General features: G+C 35.4%; 1 protein-coding gene across 2 annotated transcripts; it reads left to right on the top strand.

Annotated features, from left to right (window-relative positions):
• The first annotated feature begins 438 nt into the window (after positions 1-438).
• Positions 439-12057, top strand: SPINK6 (serine peptidase inhibitor Kazal type 6). 2 transcript variants are annotated; one of them, XM_038006265.2, is made up of 5 exons: positions 439-710; positions 863-971; positions 3860-3882; positions 10913-11028; positions 11828-12057. In XM_038006265.2, exons 2-5 carry the CDS (start codon positions 914-916, stop codon positions 11871-11873), a joined length of 243 nt encoding a protein of 80 aa, XP_037862193.1. In that variant the 5' UTR covers positions 439-710; positions 863-913; the 3' UTR covers positions 11874-12057. The 2 variants fall into 2 exon arrangements, with proteins under 2 accessions (XP_037862193.1, XP_008013094.1); XM_008014903.3 differs by having other exon boundaries at positions 511-710; positions 838-971.
• The last annotated feature ends 7611 nt before the right edge of the window (positions 12058-19668 follow it).

Raw genomic sequence — 19668 nt, 5'->3', positions numbered from 1 at the left:
TCAGGAGTTCGAGACCAGCCTGGCCACGAACGGTTTCACAAAATGGTGAAACCCCGTCTCTACTAAGAATAAAAAAATTAGCTGGGCACGGTGGCAGGCAGCTGTAGTCCCAGATACTCGGAAGGCTGAGGCAGGAGAAGAATCTCTTGAACCCAGGAGGCAGAGGCTGCCGTAAGCCAAGATCACACCACTTCACTCCAGCCTGGGCAAGAGAGCAAGACTCCGTCTCAAAAAAAAAAAAAAAAAAAAAAAAAAATCGATTCAGTAACTTTAAAAAATAAATTTTTGTTACAAATTAAAGAAAATAATTGACTCCCTTATTTATTTTGACTGAAAGCTGGACAACCACTGGCATTTGACTGCAATAATGATTTAAAAATTAACAAGCTGATTTCTGCTCAGAAAATGCTTCTTCTAATGCATTTCTGGCTACAATGTGGAATATCTGTCTCCTTTAGGTACACCTTGGATGATTTGGACTCTAAAAATCCAAGTTACACCCAAGATTCCATTATCTTGTGGTTACTCACTTGGACCACAGACATGAAGGACCTGTCTGCAAGAAATAGAAGAATCAAGTGGAGCTCAACCAGTGAATCATCCCCATAACGTAGCGAAACCTTAGAGAGAAGAGCCGGAAGGATGTATTGGTTGTTAGGAAAATGTAGGCTACCAGTAGAAAATGACATCCTCTGTTAATAAGATCTGAGGTGCGACTCACATAATTGTCCCAATTTTTAAGATTGATGGGGAGCATGAAGCATTTATTTAAAGTGTTGATAGGCCCCAATAAATGCATAAACTGCATAGGACTCATGTGGTCTGAATGTATTTTAGGGCTTTCTGGGAATTGTCTTGACAGAGAACCTGAGCTGGACAAAGCAGCCTTGATCTGAGTGAGCCAACTGGCACAATGAAGCTGTCAGGTATCTTTCTGCTCCTCTCTCTGGCTCTTTTCTGCTTTTTATCAGGTAAGTTTTTTCTTAAATTAAGATCCCATATTTATACTGAACTGGATATGATGAGTAGTTGTTTATCATATTTCAAAATCCTAATGATTTTGATGTGAAAGACCAATTCTGAGAGATTATTGTAATGATGATAATGATTGTGATGATGACAATGATTATGGTGATAATTATAAAAATTACTGTGATTTGTTGAGTATATACCATATTCTAGGCATGTACCAAGGTATTTTATGTATTGTCTCCGAGACTCGTAATAACGCATTTCTGTCTCTGCTATTCATATAAGAAACTGTGGAACAGAGAAATTGAGAAAATTAGCAAAAGACTTGCAACCAGTAGTTAGAATTTGGAATTTGAATCAGGTTCTCTTGGCATCACATTTGATGTTTGTTCCATAAAACTAGATTGGAGGATGGATAATTGCATTAAATATTGGTTTTGCTTTCCAGAATAAAGGAATATTTTCCTCCCCTTAGTTATTATTACAAATAATTTCAAATAATTAAAATTAAGACAATAGGGAAAATGGAAAGTCAATGAGAAAATCTTTGAAAATATGTAATTGAAACTTGGAATGCAGAATCGTATGTTTCTGGTGAGCTAAATAATCTTCAAGAAGGAGAATATCTTTGGCCACTAAGTGGCCAAAACACAATCATACTTCAAGGTTATGTTTTTCATGACAGAAGCATCGGATGAGCAGGTCCATCATAAGCTATTTCTTTCCTTCCTTATTCTTCTACTCTTTCACATTGTAGGGGACAAAGCAAATGCTAGTTTTTAGATCCAAGACCTAGTTTTATCTCTTCTATTAATGGCCTGTGTCACTTAAAGAAATATCATAATTCTCTGAGATATTTTCTCATCTGTAAAATACTAGAAATAAAACTAAGCCCTCAGACCCTCCATATCTTATGTATCATTTATGTGACAGTAGCAGATGAATTTTACTACTATGCAAGATTTTAAATGGCTGTACAAGTAAAAAAAGAATCAGTGAGATTTAGTTGAGAGAGAAGCCAATGTTCACTGTAGCTGGTCATAATTACATAAACAAATACACTTAGAAATTAAGAAAATTGGATAAAGGATTCCTGTGATATTATGGAGTAAGCTTGACTACTAAAGCCAAATAACCTTAATGGGTAGTTCAATCAGCTGAGATGGCAGAAAAATATAGATCTGACTCTGTAAAGTTTAGTTGCAAAGATAGTCTCAGAAATCAATTGTTATTGCCTTTTCTTCTCTTTACAAAGGTGAATTGAGGTTTAACAGGATCTGGTTGACTAGCACAATTTACCAAAGCATGGATGCTTCACAGACATACTAGATAGTATTTGGGAGGCCATAGTGCCTAAGGGCCTTAATGTTGAGGCAGAGTAAAGTGAATTTTAGCCCTGGCACTTTCATTATATAGCTTTGTGAACTTTCTGATGTTTGTTTCACTCATATATAAAATAAACACATAAAGGACTATCTCTGTGTGGAGAATTAAATGAGAAAAAGGCATGTATAATGCTTAACATAGTAGATGGGGTATAGTACATGTTTAACAAATGTCTATTAACATTATTGCCATAATAAAGTTTAATAAAAAGACTACTAAATTGGATTCTGTCATTGTGAATATTAATTCTTTTTTTGCCTTGCCACTTCCTACGTATGAGACATTAGACAAATCTCTCCTCTTTTGATGAGAGATTGGTACAGTAGAGAATTGACTGAAAATTATAATAATAAATTGTCCCTGGCTATAAAAACCACTTAGAGTCTAAAAAATATAGACTGTCCAGGAACTCTCTGATTTTATATAATAGAATTTTTAAGTGATTGCCCTAAGAATTTGTCATGTTAATAATCACCCATATTGCTAGTTATAAATCAATGAGGCTAGTAATCACTGCTGAAAAAATGAACAGTAACCTTCCTTCACATTAAAAAACAACAACTTGTTTTCTCCTTATCTTTATTATTAGAGATTGTGCTTTAAGGAATTTGCAGTTGTTATCCCATAAGTGTTGACCATCATTGGAGATAGATTGTGCTAATCCACACTCTCTTTGTGGTGCCCTTGGGCTTACATGGAGAGGGATTGGGAAAGGTGTCCCATAGGAATGGCCACAGATCAAAACTCAGCAGCCCATTCCAAGACTGGACTGAGGGATTTTATTATTTAAGTATTTTAAACCACTGAACTAATTAGTCATAAACTAAAATTACACATACAATATTAAGAGGAAGGAAAAGGGAGAGAAACAAGACTATATGTATATGAGATCTTTTCCCTTTTTAAGAATTTAGAGAGACGTAAAAGGAGAAATAAGTCGCAAGAATGAATGAGTTGTTCCTTACCAGTTTACATTTGGGCCAAGTTTTAAAAGTTGAGCAATTTCAAACTCAAAGAACAAACTACAAACTTCATCTCTTTCCCAACCATCTGTGGCAAAGGCTTTTGGGAGGAACTGCATGAAATGAACCTTGAAATGTCAAAGGTAGAGGATACTTTCCAATTCAACTTCTTCAAAGTGAGACCAGCGATGATAAGGTCATTTCCATAGTAAATTAGTGCTTGGGCCAGGACTGTAACATGAATTGCCAGATCCTTAATCCCCTTTTTTCTACCCCACCCTAACCTCCAACAATTGTTACCTCCTCATGGTTCATGTCTTTATATGACCTTCTTAAGAAGTGAGCAGATTAAAAAAAAAAGAAGAAGAAGAAGAAAAGAAAAGAAAAGGAAAAAAAAAAAAGAAAAGTATAATAAACAAAAAAACATGCCGTGATAGCCAAGTACCAGGAATAGATATTAGGAATTTCCTAATGTTGAAAATCTCACTTTTTGCACATCAATGAATTACAATGTTTGACTTTTGTGCTTTTTTTTTCAGGTGTCTTCAGTCAGGGAGGACGGGTCAGTGCCTATTTTTCTCTCTTTTTTCTGCCTGGGTGGTGCTTGGCTAGATCTTCACTGGCCAAAAAGAAATTTTTCTAAGGTTAAAAGAGCAAAAACAATGAGCAGGCAAACCTTAGGCAGGCATCAGCAGAAATTATTACTCTTTAACTAAACTCTTGTCAGTTTAAACGAACCTAACCACACATTCTCATACTTTTTTAGGGAAGAATAAATATACATAAAAATAGGAAGTATCTGGAATAAAATTCATGCTCTATCATTGATTTCACTATGTGATCTTGGGGAAGTGACTCAACTTCTCTGAGCTGCAAGTTCTACAATTATAGAAAAAGATAGTATTATTCATGTCGTGGAATTGCAATTATATTTAAATTGTGTAAACAGTGTGAAAGTATTTGGCAAGCCATAAAAGGCTATATGTGTATTAGTTATTGATTAAAAATTAACATCCTCTGAAGAAGTTACGATATAGATTATTATTTCTTTTTTCAGAAATAAGAACTGAAAGTAGACAAGAAACTAGTTTATTGCTCTGTATTGAGGACACACAGACTGATTCACTTAGATTTTAATAAAATTTGGTTTAAAAATTGGAATGCACACAAGTTATCTTCATCGTTGGATCTTTTTCCCCCGAATTAGTTCACCAGTGTCTTTCTATCTTTTTCATTTTAACTGTCAAAGGACAACACAAATACTATTTGTTCTGCCAATCCTGCTCCTTTGTCCATATTAAGCATTTCTACTTGGTTTTGGAACTAGTTATTGTTTAGCCTTGGTGTACCTTGTTATGCCTTTGACGTGAAAATTTCTGGACACTACTGCTAACTGATGGGAGTTGGCAGTCATTGGAAATATTTTCCAACCCTAGTGTACCCACTGCATTATATAAGACTGTTTTTCTTTTCCATTTTAGCATCTCAGAAATTAGGATGCATCTTACAAGTGATGATGCATTTGTCTGTGTGTGTGCGTGTACATGCATGTGCACTTAGGTGTATGTCTAACACATGCACATGTGTGTTGGCATTGTCATATGAAACTGTATACCTTAAAGTTGTATTATTATGTTTAAATAAGCATGATAGTATGGTCTATACTAAACGTGAAAACAAACACCCAAGGAAAGGACACAACATCCAGCCAACACATTTCATATCTCATTAGGTAGTAAAATATAGTAAAACCATTACTCATAGAATTAAGAAATATGGAATTTAATCCTAGTTTTCTCATTAACACACACCTTACTTCCCTTCTTTGAAGCTTGATTTGTCAGATTTTTTTTTTCTTACAAACAGAGGTTTTATTGCATTTGGTCCACAGACATATTTCACATTACCTCACGGAGTAGGGACCCTGGGTCGGGGGTCCCTGTGCAGTACTTGGTGGGGTGTGTGGCTGGGAGAGATGGAGTAGTATAGCTGGTCAGACCCAAAACGGGAGAAGGAGGGCCGGGGGCTCCTTAAAACCTACTGAAGGGCTGGGCACGGTGCCTCATGCCTATAATCCCAGCACTTGGGGAGGCCGACGTGGGCAGATCACCTGAGGCCAGGAGTTAGAGACCAGCCTGGCTAACATAGTGAAACCCCATCTCTACTAAAAATACAAAAATTAGCCAGGTGTTGTGGAGCACCTGCAGTCCCAGCTACTTGGGAGGCTGAGGCAGGAGAATCCCCTGAGCCTGGGAGGTGGAGGTGCAGTGAGCCAAGATTGTGCCACGGCAGAGTGTTTTCTAAAGTTTATTTAAATTTTACTACTTACTGATTTTATGCTTGAGAAGGGCCAAAGTTTATAGTTTGCTTGCTTCATGATCACCTGGATTGCTTACTAAATATACAGATCCCCAGGCATCATGCAAGACATTGAATAATAATCAGAAAGGTAGGGAGTTTGAGTCTGCATTTTAATTAACAACTATCCAGATGGCATTTATACATAAGAAAATTGAGCATTTTTCTTTAGGTAAGAGGAGGCAAGCCGTATTGGGAAGCATTGGCTCTGGAGTCAGATAGTACAGATGAGTGGAGTCCTCATTCATACTTACTTGCTGTATGACTTGAAAAATATTGTTTCCCTTCTCATTGCCTTTGTTTCCACATCACTAAGATGAAGGTTTGAATTCAATGATCTCTAAAACCCCTTTCTGTCCTGACTCTATGAATTTTTATCAACCAAGCCTGTCCTGCCAAAGCTGCTGTCTCTTCTCCACTCAAATATAAATGACAGGGAAGTTCCTATACTTTTAAATAACACTGAGGCTGCCATTTCTCTTTTCCATGCCTGGAGGGAGGGTGGAAGTTTCAATGCCAGCAGAAGACATTGAAACTATCATTAGGAGCGTGCTTGCACAAGCCTGATCCAACCAGAACAAAAGGAAGTAAGATTTCCTCCAACACTCAAGTCATTCTTCTCATGCCAAGAATTCTCTACATGATGAGACATCTGATGGGAAATTATAGTTAGCAGTCTGAATTATGGACTTTAAAAAATATCACATTCATTTGAAAAGATTATTCAAGCTAAACAAACTCATGTTGCCAGACTTTTGGAAATCATAGTCCAGTAAAATTTTCCCTGTAAATGTAAATGACTAATATGCTTACAACTCTTTAATTTGCCAAGGAGCTAGATTAAACAGCACAATAATAACTATAAGAGTAAAATAAAACTACTATTTATCATCACGAACGTTTCATTAAGTAATTTGTTGTATAGCACCAAAATGTTTAAAAGACATATTTTCAGAATAAAGATAGTCCTTTGACTGAATACATTTTGCTTTTTGAATGTATTGCCTTTAATATTTAATATTACCGCATTGCCTTTAATATTTTTATATTTTCCTATCAGGCTCTGTATTTGGGAACCATATCCTCAAAGAGCTGTTTAGATGAATAGTCTGAATTGGAATGAACAGAACGAGCCTTTTAAAAGCAATGATTGGCAACCGTTTTCTGTTACAATACTTTTTGAAATACTTGAATTTATTTTTGCTTGTATTTTAAGATAAGAACTGGTGAATTTTCATATCATTGGTAAAACAATGCTCCATGACGAATGAGTTTGGAGTTTTTTATTTTTCCTAATTAGCTTGATTTTGCTTAAAATTAATATACTGACAAAATGTCTAAATACAATTTGGGAATGGTATCTAGTACCTATAACTTAACTACAAATTGAAAAACTAAAGCCTCAGAAATGAGGTCTAGCTGACTTACGTCTACCAACAGCAGTAAAGCTGTGAAGTCAGCACTTGAAGACTTCTGACTCCATATGGAGTGAGCTTTCCATGGCTGCATACTGCTTTTAATCAGCAATAGAGGGTCATTATGTAGTGCACATGAAAGAGCTTTGAGCAGTACAATTTCTTAAGTAAATATAAGCTAGCGATTACTATTCTCACTTAAGCAAATAATATGATAAGTACATTAGTTTCAAATAAGATAACTTGTGTCCACATGCAGGAAGAATTTGAAATTAGGAGGAAAAGGAGGAAGAGACACCATGTTAAAATGTCTCACACAGTGAGTTTAGAGGTTATCTAAAATTAAAGGAGAAAGTATTTGGGCAAAAGCAGCTATCTCTCTCACCCAGCCGAAGTTAAGGAGATAAAAACTTATTTTATTGGTTCAGACAAGAAATGTTGAGGACTGGTATAGGCAGTAAATTTGGAACTGGAAAAGAAAATGAAGTAAAGCAATGAAGAAGGTAACACAAGGGAAAATAAATGGCAATGTTTCAATCTGAGGGAAGGTTGGAGAATCTGAAAAATGCTGCTATCATGAAAAATGGAAAAAATAGAATATAAAACTAGTTTGGAAGGAAACAGTTGTATTTTGCACATAAATTTCTTAAGTATGAATGAAATTATTGAGTAAAAGGATATATATATATATATATATATATGAAAATTGAGAGTTAGAGTTTGAGATATTTATAAAAAATCAATAAAAAATGTCTGGAATTTTTCAGTACCATATGGGAAAGTCTATGTCATTAGGCAGAGAAAACCAAGTATATTAAACTCTCTAGGAAATGACCATAATTAATACTCAGGAAGAAAAAAGAAAAGACAGCAAGAGAGAGAAGAAACAGAGAACCAGAGAACTGACATATAATGAAAGTCTGGAAAGAGTTTCAAAAAGGTTGGAGTGATGAAGAGTTGCACATATCATAAGGAAATCATGAAAGTTTTAAAACAACCAATAGATGTATTCTGTATTTTTGAGAGCAATTTCAATAGAGTAGAAAGGGGAGGGAAATAAGGGTGAGAGGAAGTCAAGTTTGGCAGCAATTTGGAAAACAGATATGGTAAAGAATGGAAATAATTTAACCACATAGGTAGTGTTTATCAGTAATAGAAAGAAGAGATGCCATCCTATATCCCAAATCCATATTTGTGTGATTGCAAATTTTCATTGGTTTTATTTGTAAACCTAAAATGCTAGACTTAAGTATGAATAATCCTGAGTCTTTAGTTGACTTAATGACCATATAAGCTCAAATTTCCAGAAGAATTCTGCACTTTCTTCAACCCCTGGGGCCCACAGAGAGTGGTCATCTCCTGCCCAGTCACCATGTTAAAATGCCTCACACAGTCAGTTTAGAGGGCTCTCTAAAATTAAAGGAGGAAGTATTTGGGTAAAAGTTGCTATTCCTCTCACCCAGCCGTAGTTAAGGACATAAGAACTTTATTTAAAACACATCATGGAAAGTATTCACTGGTAAATCTTGAACCATCAAAGCTAGAAAAGTCCCCAGATACCATTCAATCTCATGGTGTTGACCATTTTCTATGAGTTACAGAGATCTTTTAGAGCTACTGTAGTTAGCATAGACCTGTAATAAGCTTACTTTCTACACTCCTGATCCAGAACTATTTCAAATATTTTATATGAACTCTCTACAACTTTTATATGACTGCATTTGATCCTTATAAAAACCTTGGGAATCTGCAAATGAGGCATGACATGTGTTCTTTGTTTGCTGTTTTCTGGTTAAGAAAATTGAGGTGCAGGCATCGAGTCCTTTGTTCAAGATAACACAGACAGTTGATGGCAGAACAGGTTCTAAAACATGATTTTCAGCTTACTTCAGAGATCATCGAAGGCCACTAAAATTTAAGAGTATGATATTTATCTGTTCTATGGAAGTTTGTTCATATTCCACTTGATTGATTTGCTTTCATTTATTGAAATGCTTTGCTGTTCCTAGTCTTCTTCCATGGGGCAGAGGAAGAAAATAGTTGGGTGTGGGTTCAGTTGTGCTAGGCTCAACTGAGATAATCTACGTGAAAGTAGCTTGACTATTATGAAGCAACTGATAAACACAAGAGAGTATCATTTTAGTGGAACTAGGATAGAGATAAAGCAAGTTTCCTCTCTCCATATATAAATGTCACTTCATTCCACACAGATATATTTGGAGGGGTTCAGCTTAACTATTGCTTATTGTCATTACTCTTGAAATAATGGCTCAAATGTTATTTACACACCAAATGTGGACTTAATTGACATTGTGTTGAAAACAATCTTTAAACTCTAGACTACTTTTGAAAAACAGCTATAGTTGAAAGGATATGTTAGTGGCACAGGTGCTACCATTCCTACTATGGAGCCCATATTAATAATTATTAATCAGGCATAACATATGTTCTCAACAATAATGCAACCTTAGAATCATTTTAAACACAGCAACTTAGGCAGCCATTACTAAATGTTTGCAGTAAGCACAAAAGTTCAAATTCCACAGACTCTGAAACAGGGTAAGGTAATAAAAAGACATTAGATGCACCTATAATCTTAGTTACTTGGAAGGCTGAGGCGGGAAGATGTCTTGAGGCCAAGAGTTTGAGACTAGCCTGGGCAACTAGGCTAGGAAGTTTTTGTCTCCTAGATAGGAAGTTTTTATCTCCTAGATAGGAAGACTTTATCTCTAAAATATATATATATGTATATATGTGTGTATATATCTGTGTGTGTATATATATGTGTGTATATATAGCAACACAGAAAGACTCTATCTCTAAAGTATATATATATTTAGTATACAAATATGTATTTATAATATATATAAGTAGATACATTTAGTAACTATATACTCTAGGGATAGAGTATATATATACTTCAGAGATATACTTTATATATATGTATCCTATATATATTAGTTTATGTGTATATACATAAACACATTAGAATTTTGTTTTCAAGAGCTTATGGATGGATATTGCATCCACAGGGAAAAGTAACAAGCATCAGGTGATGTCTGGTGTCCATTGTAAGGTTCATCCATGTTTTGTTTTTGTTTTTGTTTTTATTTTTTGATGGGAGTCTTGGTCTGTCACCCAGGCTGGAGTGCAGTGGCGCGATCTCGGCTCACTGCAAGCTCCGCCTCCCCAGTTCACCCCATTCTCCTGCCTCAGCCTCCTGAGTAGCTGGGACTACAGGTGCCCGCCACCACACCCGGCTAATTTTTTTTTTTTTTTCGTTTTTAGTAGAGATGGCGTTTCACCGTGTTAGCCAGGATGGTCTCCATCTCCTGACCTTGTGATCCGCCCGAGTCAGCCTCCCAAAGTGCTGGGATTACAGGCCTGAGCCACCGTGTCTGGCCCATCCATGTTTTGATAGCAATACAGAAGGAGTGCTCTTAGAGCACATTAATATGATGTTTAAAAAGTCATTTCATGACCCAAAACCACTCTCAGTTGGAATACTTTAATGTTGGAGCAAGAAGTTTTACCCATATAGCATTTGACTCCATCACTAATTTACTCCTGAATACAATCTGTATTCCTTGTAATGAGTTAACTGTGACTCAAAAAAAAATGTCTCAAGTATATTTAATGTGTTTTACTTAAGCAGATAAGTAGAATACATTGGATAAGGAGAGCAATTTTATATTTCAGAATGCTTTATGTCGCAACTATTTATATATGGCTTTTAAAGTTTACTGTCTAAAGCTTCTGTTCTGAAGGATGATCTCTTAGAATGCACTGACGCCAATGTCACTCTGCTTACTTTGGTAGGTTGACTGTGGTGAGTTCCAGGACCCCAAGGTCTACTGCACTCGGGAGTCTAACCCACATTGTGGCTCTGATGGCCAGACATACGGCAATAAATGTGCCTTCTGTAAGGCCATGGTGTAAGTATTATATTCATCAAAGCTGATCCTTGCAAACACAAACTTCCAGAATAAGACTATGCCACTTTTTTGAGGTATTATAGAAAACACGCCTACCTCCCCATAGAGACTGAAGAAGCAAGCTTCAGGCAATTTGATTGAAAACAGATGGGTCAAAAGCAGCAAAAATATTACATACTAAATTATTTGAAAATGTAATCTTAATCACTTTACTTTATTATTAATTTTGATTATCTTAGAGAACTTTTTTAAAACATTCATACATCTTATACATTATAACTTATTATATTTAACAATTTTGATATGTTTTAATGTTTTCATTTGTTTCTAATTAAAACTTGAATAAAGTTGGTGGTGTAATATGAGATTTGAATTAATGGATGCATATTACTGAGAGGGCTTGGATGTGTCACTTGCTCTAAAATGTCAAACACCTAAATATCTGGTTCAACTTCTTACGTCTTCAGTCAGAAAAGAACTATAGTCCCTTTGTCATTATCTCTCCTGTGACCTCTACCTTTTTTAATTGTATACATATTTACTCTTGGAGAATGAGTAATTGGTACCAAAAAGTCTAAGACTTATGAAAACTCTGAGATTTGTTTAAGATTCATGCTTTCCACAGTTGGCCAGATGTCACCTCTGAGTGCATTTAATTAACATCTTCTGAATCATATAAATGGAATTTATAGAATCAAATAATTAAATGGACAGTGCCATTGTTAAACCTGTTTCGAACTTCTGTGGTGAATACTTACGATAGTGCACTGAATATATATTTGTCTTTCTTTTTTTGTAGGAAAAGTGGTGGGAAGATTAGCCTAAAGCATCCTGGAAAATGCTGAGTAAAAGCCAGTGTTTCTTGGTGACTTGCTAGCTCTTACAGCCTTCTTTTCTCACTTCTGCTTATACTTTTGCTAGTGGATTCTTTTAATTCATAAAGACATACCTACTCTGCCTGGGTCTTGAGGAGTTCAACGTATGTCTATTTCTCTTGATTCACTTGTCAATAAAGTACATTCTGCAAAAGCATTGACTGTGTGCTTGCTTTGAGATCAAGAAAATACATGCATACAACAGAGAATAATTGACCTGGGATAAACTTGGATCAAGAAACCTATTTTCTTTATCTAAGTTAACCATCCAGTCATTGTGAGATCTTGGGAAAATCCCTTCCTTTCTTTTATTCTTAGAATCTCCAGGTTTATAATGAAGGATTTTGGCAATATGACCATATGCTTAGTTATGCTTAGTTACTTAAAATATCTATCATTTATTAGATCACATAATATGCATTCTTCCCAATTTCAGAAAAAGCATGTTATAGAAAAGTAAAACTTTTGTTTTCTACAGACCATTTTTTTTAGACATCTGGAATGGAAAATTTGGACTGTATAATTTCTAAAGACATACAGTATTTGGTTTTCTGTAATAGCAATATCATAAGGTATACCAGATATAACATAACAAAACATACAACAAATAGTGAATATTCAATACAGTCACTTAGCAAATAAAACAGCTCCAGTTAAAAGAAGACTGAAGGTTAAAGCACAGCTCTGTTGATAATAAGCTCAATCTCCATGTACTGCCTCAACACTATGAAAATCCATAGTTTGATACATATACATCTTATTCTGAACATTCACATGAAAGTATTGAGAACTCTTACTTTGAGTATTTTCATGTAGTAAAGCGTGCTTCTATAAATAACACCTTACTTTGGAAACTCAGACAGAATACATCTCTAGCTACAATGTAATAACCATCACTCCAGCAACAAACATTTACTGGGGCCTACTCTGTGGTAGATTCTGTTCTAGGTGCCTTGGATACAGCATGGATGGGAGTGAGAGGGGCCAATGACCCTTCAATACTTAATGAAGTTTAAATTCCAACAGGAAGAAATAGACTAAAACAATAAATATTATAATAAATGGCATAATAAGACAGAATGTTATAAAGGCTATTAGAAAAAAATAATATGTTAATATGGATGAAAAATACTTAGGGAAACGTGGTAACCATTTGCAGTACTAAATCAGTTGGTTCCCCCAGTTTTTATTGGAAGACCTAGAGATGAAGAGACTGACCAAACAAATACATGGAAGAAGAGCAAAAGGAGACACTAAAAAGTAGCCATTAAGGTTGTGGAGCATGCTTGTTTTGTTCAAGATTTAGAAAGAAGGCATTGGTGACTGACTAAATGGGCAAATAATAGAACATGTCAAAGAGGAATGAGCCTGATTCAGGAAAGACTTTGTAGTTACTGTTAATATTTTTTCTTTTACCTTGATGCATGAAATGTGTTTCTAACAATGCATATTAAGATTATATTTCTGATTTTAAAATATCGAATATATTTTATTCACATAGATGTTATCCCTAATTGTACATAATTAAAGAAGACTGAACTGGCCAGACTGAGAGATGTATTCAATATCTAGATAGAGAGCCAGGGAACAGGTTATATTATGCTAGAAAAACTATATGAGCATTCTGTTCCCTGGTTAAAGATTATTCCCCTTGAAGGATAAAAATGAACACATAATCTATTATTTGGGTACAGCATTGATAAGAGAGGGTATCCTCAAGTCACACAGACCAGAATGTGAATCACGGCTCTGATGTAAGTTATGTGCCTTTGAGCAAGTCATTTAGACTTCTTTGTATCATAGTTTCTTCATCTGAAAAATAAGGATAATAATATCTACGTTCTCGTTTTTTGATGAAGACTAAGGATATGATGCATGTAAAGCACTTAATCACTAATATGTAACAAAAGCCGAGAAGTTAGTGGCTGTTATTATTAAGCTCTGTCATCAGTTTCAGCATTATATTGTCTTCACCAATCAGGGTCTTTTTGTGTTCTATTTCCTAGTATAAAGATGTCTATCTTTACGTTTACAATTTTTGGAAATGTTTATCTCAGCTGTTTCCACCTTCCCATTCTCTTTGTAGACTAAATTCCATGCTCATTAGGAAAAGTAAGTCTAATTCTCTTCTTTAGTTTCTACTCCCTGAAACAATTTAGCTACTTTTAATGTAAACATGCAGAAAATTATGTACAGGTTTGATAGTAGAATCACTGTGCATTGGTGAAAGTACTTTTTTTTTTTTTTGAGACAAAGTCTCACTTTGTCACTGAAGTTGGAGTGCAGTGGTGCAGTCTCAAGTCACTGCAACCTCCACTTCCCTACTGGAAGCAATTCTCGTGCCTCAGCCTCTGAATAGCTGAGACTACAGGCACCCACCACCATGTTCAGCTAATTTTTGTATTTTTAGTAGAGACAGAGTTTCACCCTCTTGGCCAGGCTGGTCTTGAACTCCTGGCCTCAAGTTATCCACCCACCTTTGCCTCCCAAAGTGCTGGGATTACAGGCATAAGCCACCATGTTGGACCTTGGTGAAAGTACTTATATCTCCTATTGGAACCCTCCCCACCACCCAGACCGGATTCCTACCAGCCATCTTCCACACAAAAGGTTCAGATTCACCACTTTGCCTTTGCCTGTCTGAAATGTCTTTTGTGGTATCTTCTGCCACACTGCCTAACTCTTATTTTCTCATACAAATCTGAATCTAATTACACCATTTATTTTAAGGCTTATATCAGGGGCTATATCTGAAAATTGTCATAAACTATCTCTTGTCTAGTTCTGAGCTATTCTTTGGAAATGAAGGGAAAGCATATAAAAATAAGCCACAGAAGACTAGATGACTTACATTTCTTAGAAAGAAGAAGCAAGTCACATAAAAAAGAAGTCAACAGTCAAAATATACAGATTTGGGCTACAGAGATATGCACATTTTCAAACCTCGGTGAACACACACTTAAGATTTATGCATATTGTAGTTTTCTTGTTTTTGACAAACCTGACAAAAACAAACAATGGAGAAAGGATTCCCTATTAAATAAATGGTGTTGGGAAAACTGGCTAGCCATACACGGAAAGCTGAAACTGGATTCCTTCCTCACACCTGATGCAAAAATTAACTCAAGATGGATTAAAGACTTAAACATAAGACCTAAAACCATAAAAACTCTAGAAGAAAACCTAGGCCATACCATTAAGGATATAGGCATGGGCAAAGATTTCATGACTAAAACACCAAAAAAAAAAAAAAAAAAAAAAAAAATGGCAACAAAAGCCAAAATAGACAAATGGGATCTAATTAAACTAAAGAGCTTCTGCACAGCAAAAGAGACTCTCATCAGAGTGAACAGACAACCCACAGAATGGGAGAAAATTTTTGCAATTTATCCATCTGACAAAGTTCTAATATCCAGAATCTACAAAGAATGTAAACAAATTTACAAGAGAAAAGCAAACAACCCCATCAAAAAGTGGATGAAGAATATGAACAAACGCTTCTCAAAAGAAGACATGTATGAGCCAACAAACATGAAAAAAGCTCATCATCACTGGTCATTAGAGATATGCAAATCAAAACCACAATGACATACCATCTGATGCCAGTTAGAATGGCGATAATTAAAAAGTCAGGAAACAACAGATGCTGGAGAGAATGTGGAGAAAAAGGAACACTTTTACACTATTGGTGGGAGTGTAAATTAGTTCAACCATTGTGGAAGACAGTGTGGTGATTCCTTAGGCATCTAGAACCAGAAATACAATTTGACCCAGCAATTCCCTTACTGGGTATACACCCAAAGGATTATAAACCATTCTACCATGAAGACACATGCACACGTGTGTTTACTGCAGCACTGTTCACAATAGCAAAAACTTGGAACCAACCCAAATGCCCATCAATGATAGATTAGATAAACAAAATGAGGCATATATACACCATGGAATACTATGCAGCCATGAAAAAGGGTGAGTTCATGTCCTTTGCAGGGACATGGATGAAGCTGGAAACCATCATTCTCAGCAAACTAACACAAGAACAGAAAAACAAACACCACATGTTCTCACTCATAAGTGGAAGTTGAACAATGAGAACACATGGACACAGGGAGGGGAACATCACACACCGGGGTCTGCTGTGGGGTGGAGGGTATAGGGGAGAGACAGCGTTAGGAGAAATACCTAATGTAGATGACACGTTGATGGGTGCAGCAAACCACCGTGATATGTGTATACCTATGTAACAAACCTGCACGTTATGTACATGTACCCCAGAACTTAAAACATAATTTAAAAAAATGGCAAAACACACACAGAAAGATTGTGTCAACAGGGTCAGGTATTTGCAATTGTGTATGTTCCTCATTTTTGTGATATCCAGGACAAAACATGCTGTTTGTATTCACATATGGTTTGTATTCAAACTTCAAAGCATAAAAAGATAATTTATTTGATCTCAACATCCATATTAATTGTTATACCTTCAGATGACAATGGCAGCATTATTAACATTAAATCGTTCCAAATCTTTAACCATTAACTCTCCTTATTCCTGCACTATAATTGATGCCAAGACACTTATTTCTTTTCTCTTCTTACTTGTTTTTGAAGGTAAATTCATGACAAAAATGATGTGGTGTGTCAATGACTAGGCTTGAGTGAAAGGGGTTTTCTGGAGCCTCTATGTCTATCTATGACAATGTGAAGGTTTTTATAAGCAAAATACACACACACACACACACACACACACACACAAGTTAAAAAGGGTACAATATGGAAAAAAAAGGTCAGAGAAAAAACAACTAAGATAAACATTGAAATAACTCATAACTGTATGTCAACTAACCCGTTTACTGAGTTTAAATTTACTGATTTTAAATTTAAGATACTTAGTATCAATCGCATTTTCTAAACTACATAACACATAATTATGATAAATTGAGTGATGTGGATGTAGATGTTGAATTGGACAAATTAGTCGTATATATTTGGTAACATCAGAAATAGAAATATTCATAATTCAACAAAGGCTTAAGCGAATGTTTAAAGAGGGTGACATGTATCAGCCATAATTTCCAATATGAGCATTATTGTATTAATTTTGTGATGGAACTACCATTTAATCCTGAGAAAGCGTGTGTTCAAATGGGCTAACTCTGAACTGGACATCTAATGAACTGCTTTTTTCTTTCTTGGACTTTCTTTTTTCTTCTAGCTTTAGCACCTGTGACTTTTTAAAATGTTAATTTCAGTTCTGCAGTTTGAGTAAAGGGAGAGATAGGCAGAACAGATTTCCCCTGATTTAGTTAGAGAAGATTTAGACCTAATAAAAACAGGTACCCTTAATGGCCAAGTTCAGTTCACTACAGCTACCCTTCAGATTTGATGAGCATACTAAAAGAATCCAAGTAATAAAGCACAGTTATGTGTCTGCTTGGAATCATTCTACATCACTTTGGTTAGTATTGTCAGCTTAGCAATAAATATTCCAATCCATGAGTAGAAGTTGTCTTGTGATGTATTTACGTCTTCTCTAGTTTCTATCACAGTGATTTGTAGTTTTCTTTCATAATTGAGATTTTATTGCATGTGTTGAAGGTGAATACAAAGACATTTCAATTTGTACACAATTCTTAAGATACAAACCGAAAATCTAAAAAGCCATGCATTGTGATTTTTTTAAAAAAGGTATTCCAGTGGCTTTCTAACTTAAAATTTGGAGGCAAATTTTCCTTAAGAGGCTATAAAGTCCCAGTATGTTCGCATGTTAATAAGTTATCACATATGTCCCACCAATTCACAATCTAATACACATACGATGTACTTAAAACTTTAATCTTTCACAGCACATTGACAAAGTTGTGAGGAAAACAGGACTACCATGACCAAAAAGATGTTACAGAGTGAACACAATTCTGACAGGGAGAACCATAACCAAGAGTGATTTTCTTCAGGAAACGAACAATTCTACAAAAAACAACATGGGAATAGATGTAATTTAAAATATTGAAGACATTAAATTTGGGACTGTGACTCCATATTACCATTTAGTGTATGCGTTGTATTAGAGGATATAAAAATTAACCCCCCATTTATGGAATGTTAAGCTGACGTCTAAGATAGTCAAAGCCTCCCATAATTCAATATCCCACACTAGTTTCTGGTTGTACCCAAAAATAACTACCAGTGAACAATTTCACCTCTTAAATAAAAAGCACTTACACTTAAATAATGGGAAGGTGGGATTCCTTCCTTCTTAAATATGTTCTAGAGCTATTAAAAAACTTGCATTTACAAAATAGTTGATTAAAATATTCCTTTGGATTGTATATGTAGAGACACAAGGACCACTGATAAAACACAGTGTGTCGTTTTCATCAGACCTGGTTTCTTTCTCTCTGGCTTCATTAGAAGCTGGACTCTTCTCGGTTTTAGTTTCTCCATTTTAAGCAGGTAAATAGTTTCTGGTTATCAACTTTGGCCTGTTTTCTCTTTGCTCCCGCTTTCTCCTTTTTGTTTTTCACTTTTTTTGGTCTGAAAATTTATCCTTTCCTGATGCTTTTTTTGGCTTTGTTTCCACTTTTGCAGGAGCAGGTTCACCTGACAACTAGGTAGATCTTGGGCTCTTCCCTCACAGCCCCTACATTAGGCTGAGTTGACCTTCTTTTGGGCATGTTTGCCATTGGCAGGACAAGTGCTGGGTGCCTGCAGGCCCCAGTGCACCAAAAGCCTTGGTAAGGCTGAGCTACCTGGCCACTCCCGCTCCTCCTCCGGCAGACAAAGGAACTGAGAACCACGGGGACAGTGGAAGAGGATGGAACTTGTAGTTTTCAATATACAAAGCTTTCATGTCTTTATTAAAGTTATATCTAAGTATTTTAATCTTTTTGATGCTATTGTAAGTGAACTTTTCTTATTTCATTTTTTGGGATTGTTATTAATGTGGAGAAACACAAGTGATTTTTGTACCTTGCAACTTCGATATTTTTATTAGCTTTAAAAGTTCTTTTACAGCATCTTTAGGGTACTGCATATAAGATCATGTCATTTGCAAACAGAAATAGTTTAATTTTTTACTTTCAAATTTGGATGTATTTTATTGCTTTTTCTTACCTAGTTTATCTGGCCAGAACTTCCAATTCCGTATTGAATAGAAGTAGAAAAAATAGGGATCCTCATCTTGTTCCTCTCATAAGGAAAAAGCTTTCATTCTTTATCCACCGAGTTTGATGTTAGCTCTGAGTTTGTTATATATGGCCTTTATTAAGTTGAGAGAGCTTCCTTGTATCCCTAGTTTATTGAGTGTTTTTATCATAAAGTCATGTTGAATTTTGTCAAATATGCATCAATTGAGATGATCATGAGCTTTTTTCCTCCCTTTTTTTCTACTAATTTAGTGTATTTCATTGGCTGAACTTTCTATGGTGAACCATTCTTGCAGCAAAGAATGAATCCCACTTGATCATGGTATGTGATTCTTTTAATATGCTGCTGAATATGGTTTGCTAGTATTTTGTTGAGCAATTTTTGCATTAATATTCACAGATGTTATTGATCTGTGGTTTCCTTTTTTTGTGTACTCTCTTTACCTGTCTTTAATATCAGGGTAATACAGGGCCCATAGAGTGAGTTAGACAGTGTTCCTTTTTAATATTTGGGAAAAAATGGTGTTAATTCTTCTTTAAATGTTTGGCAGAATTCACTAGTTAAGTCATTTGATCAAGAATTTTTCTTCAATAGGTGGTTTTGATTACTGATTAAATCT

The sequence above is a fragment of the Chlorocebus sabaeus genome, chromosome 23 (genome assembly GCF_047675955.1).
Source record: "Chlorocebus sabaeus isolate Y175 chromosome 23, mChlSab1.0.hap1, whole genome shotgun sequence".
NCBI classification, from domain to species: domain Eukaryota; kingdom Metazoa; phylum Chordata; class Mammalia; order Primates; family Cercopithecidae; genus Chlorocebus; species Chlorocebus sabaeus.
Note: the sequence above shows the minus strand (reverse complement) of the source record. Positions and strands in the feature narration are given on the sequence as shown.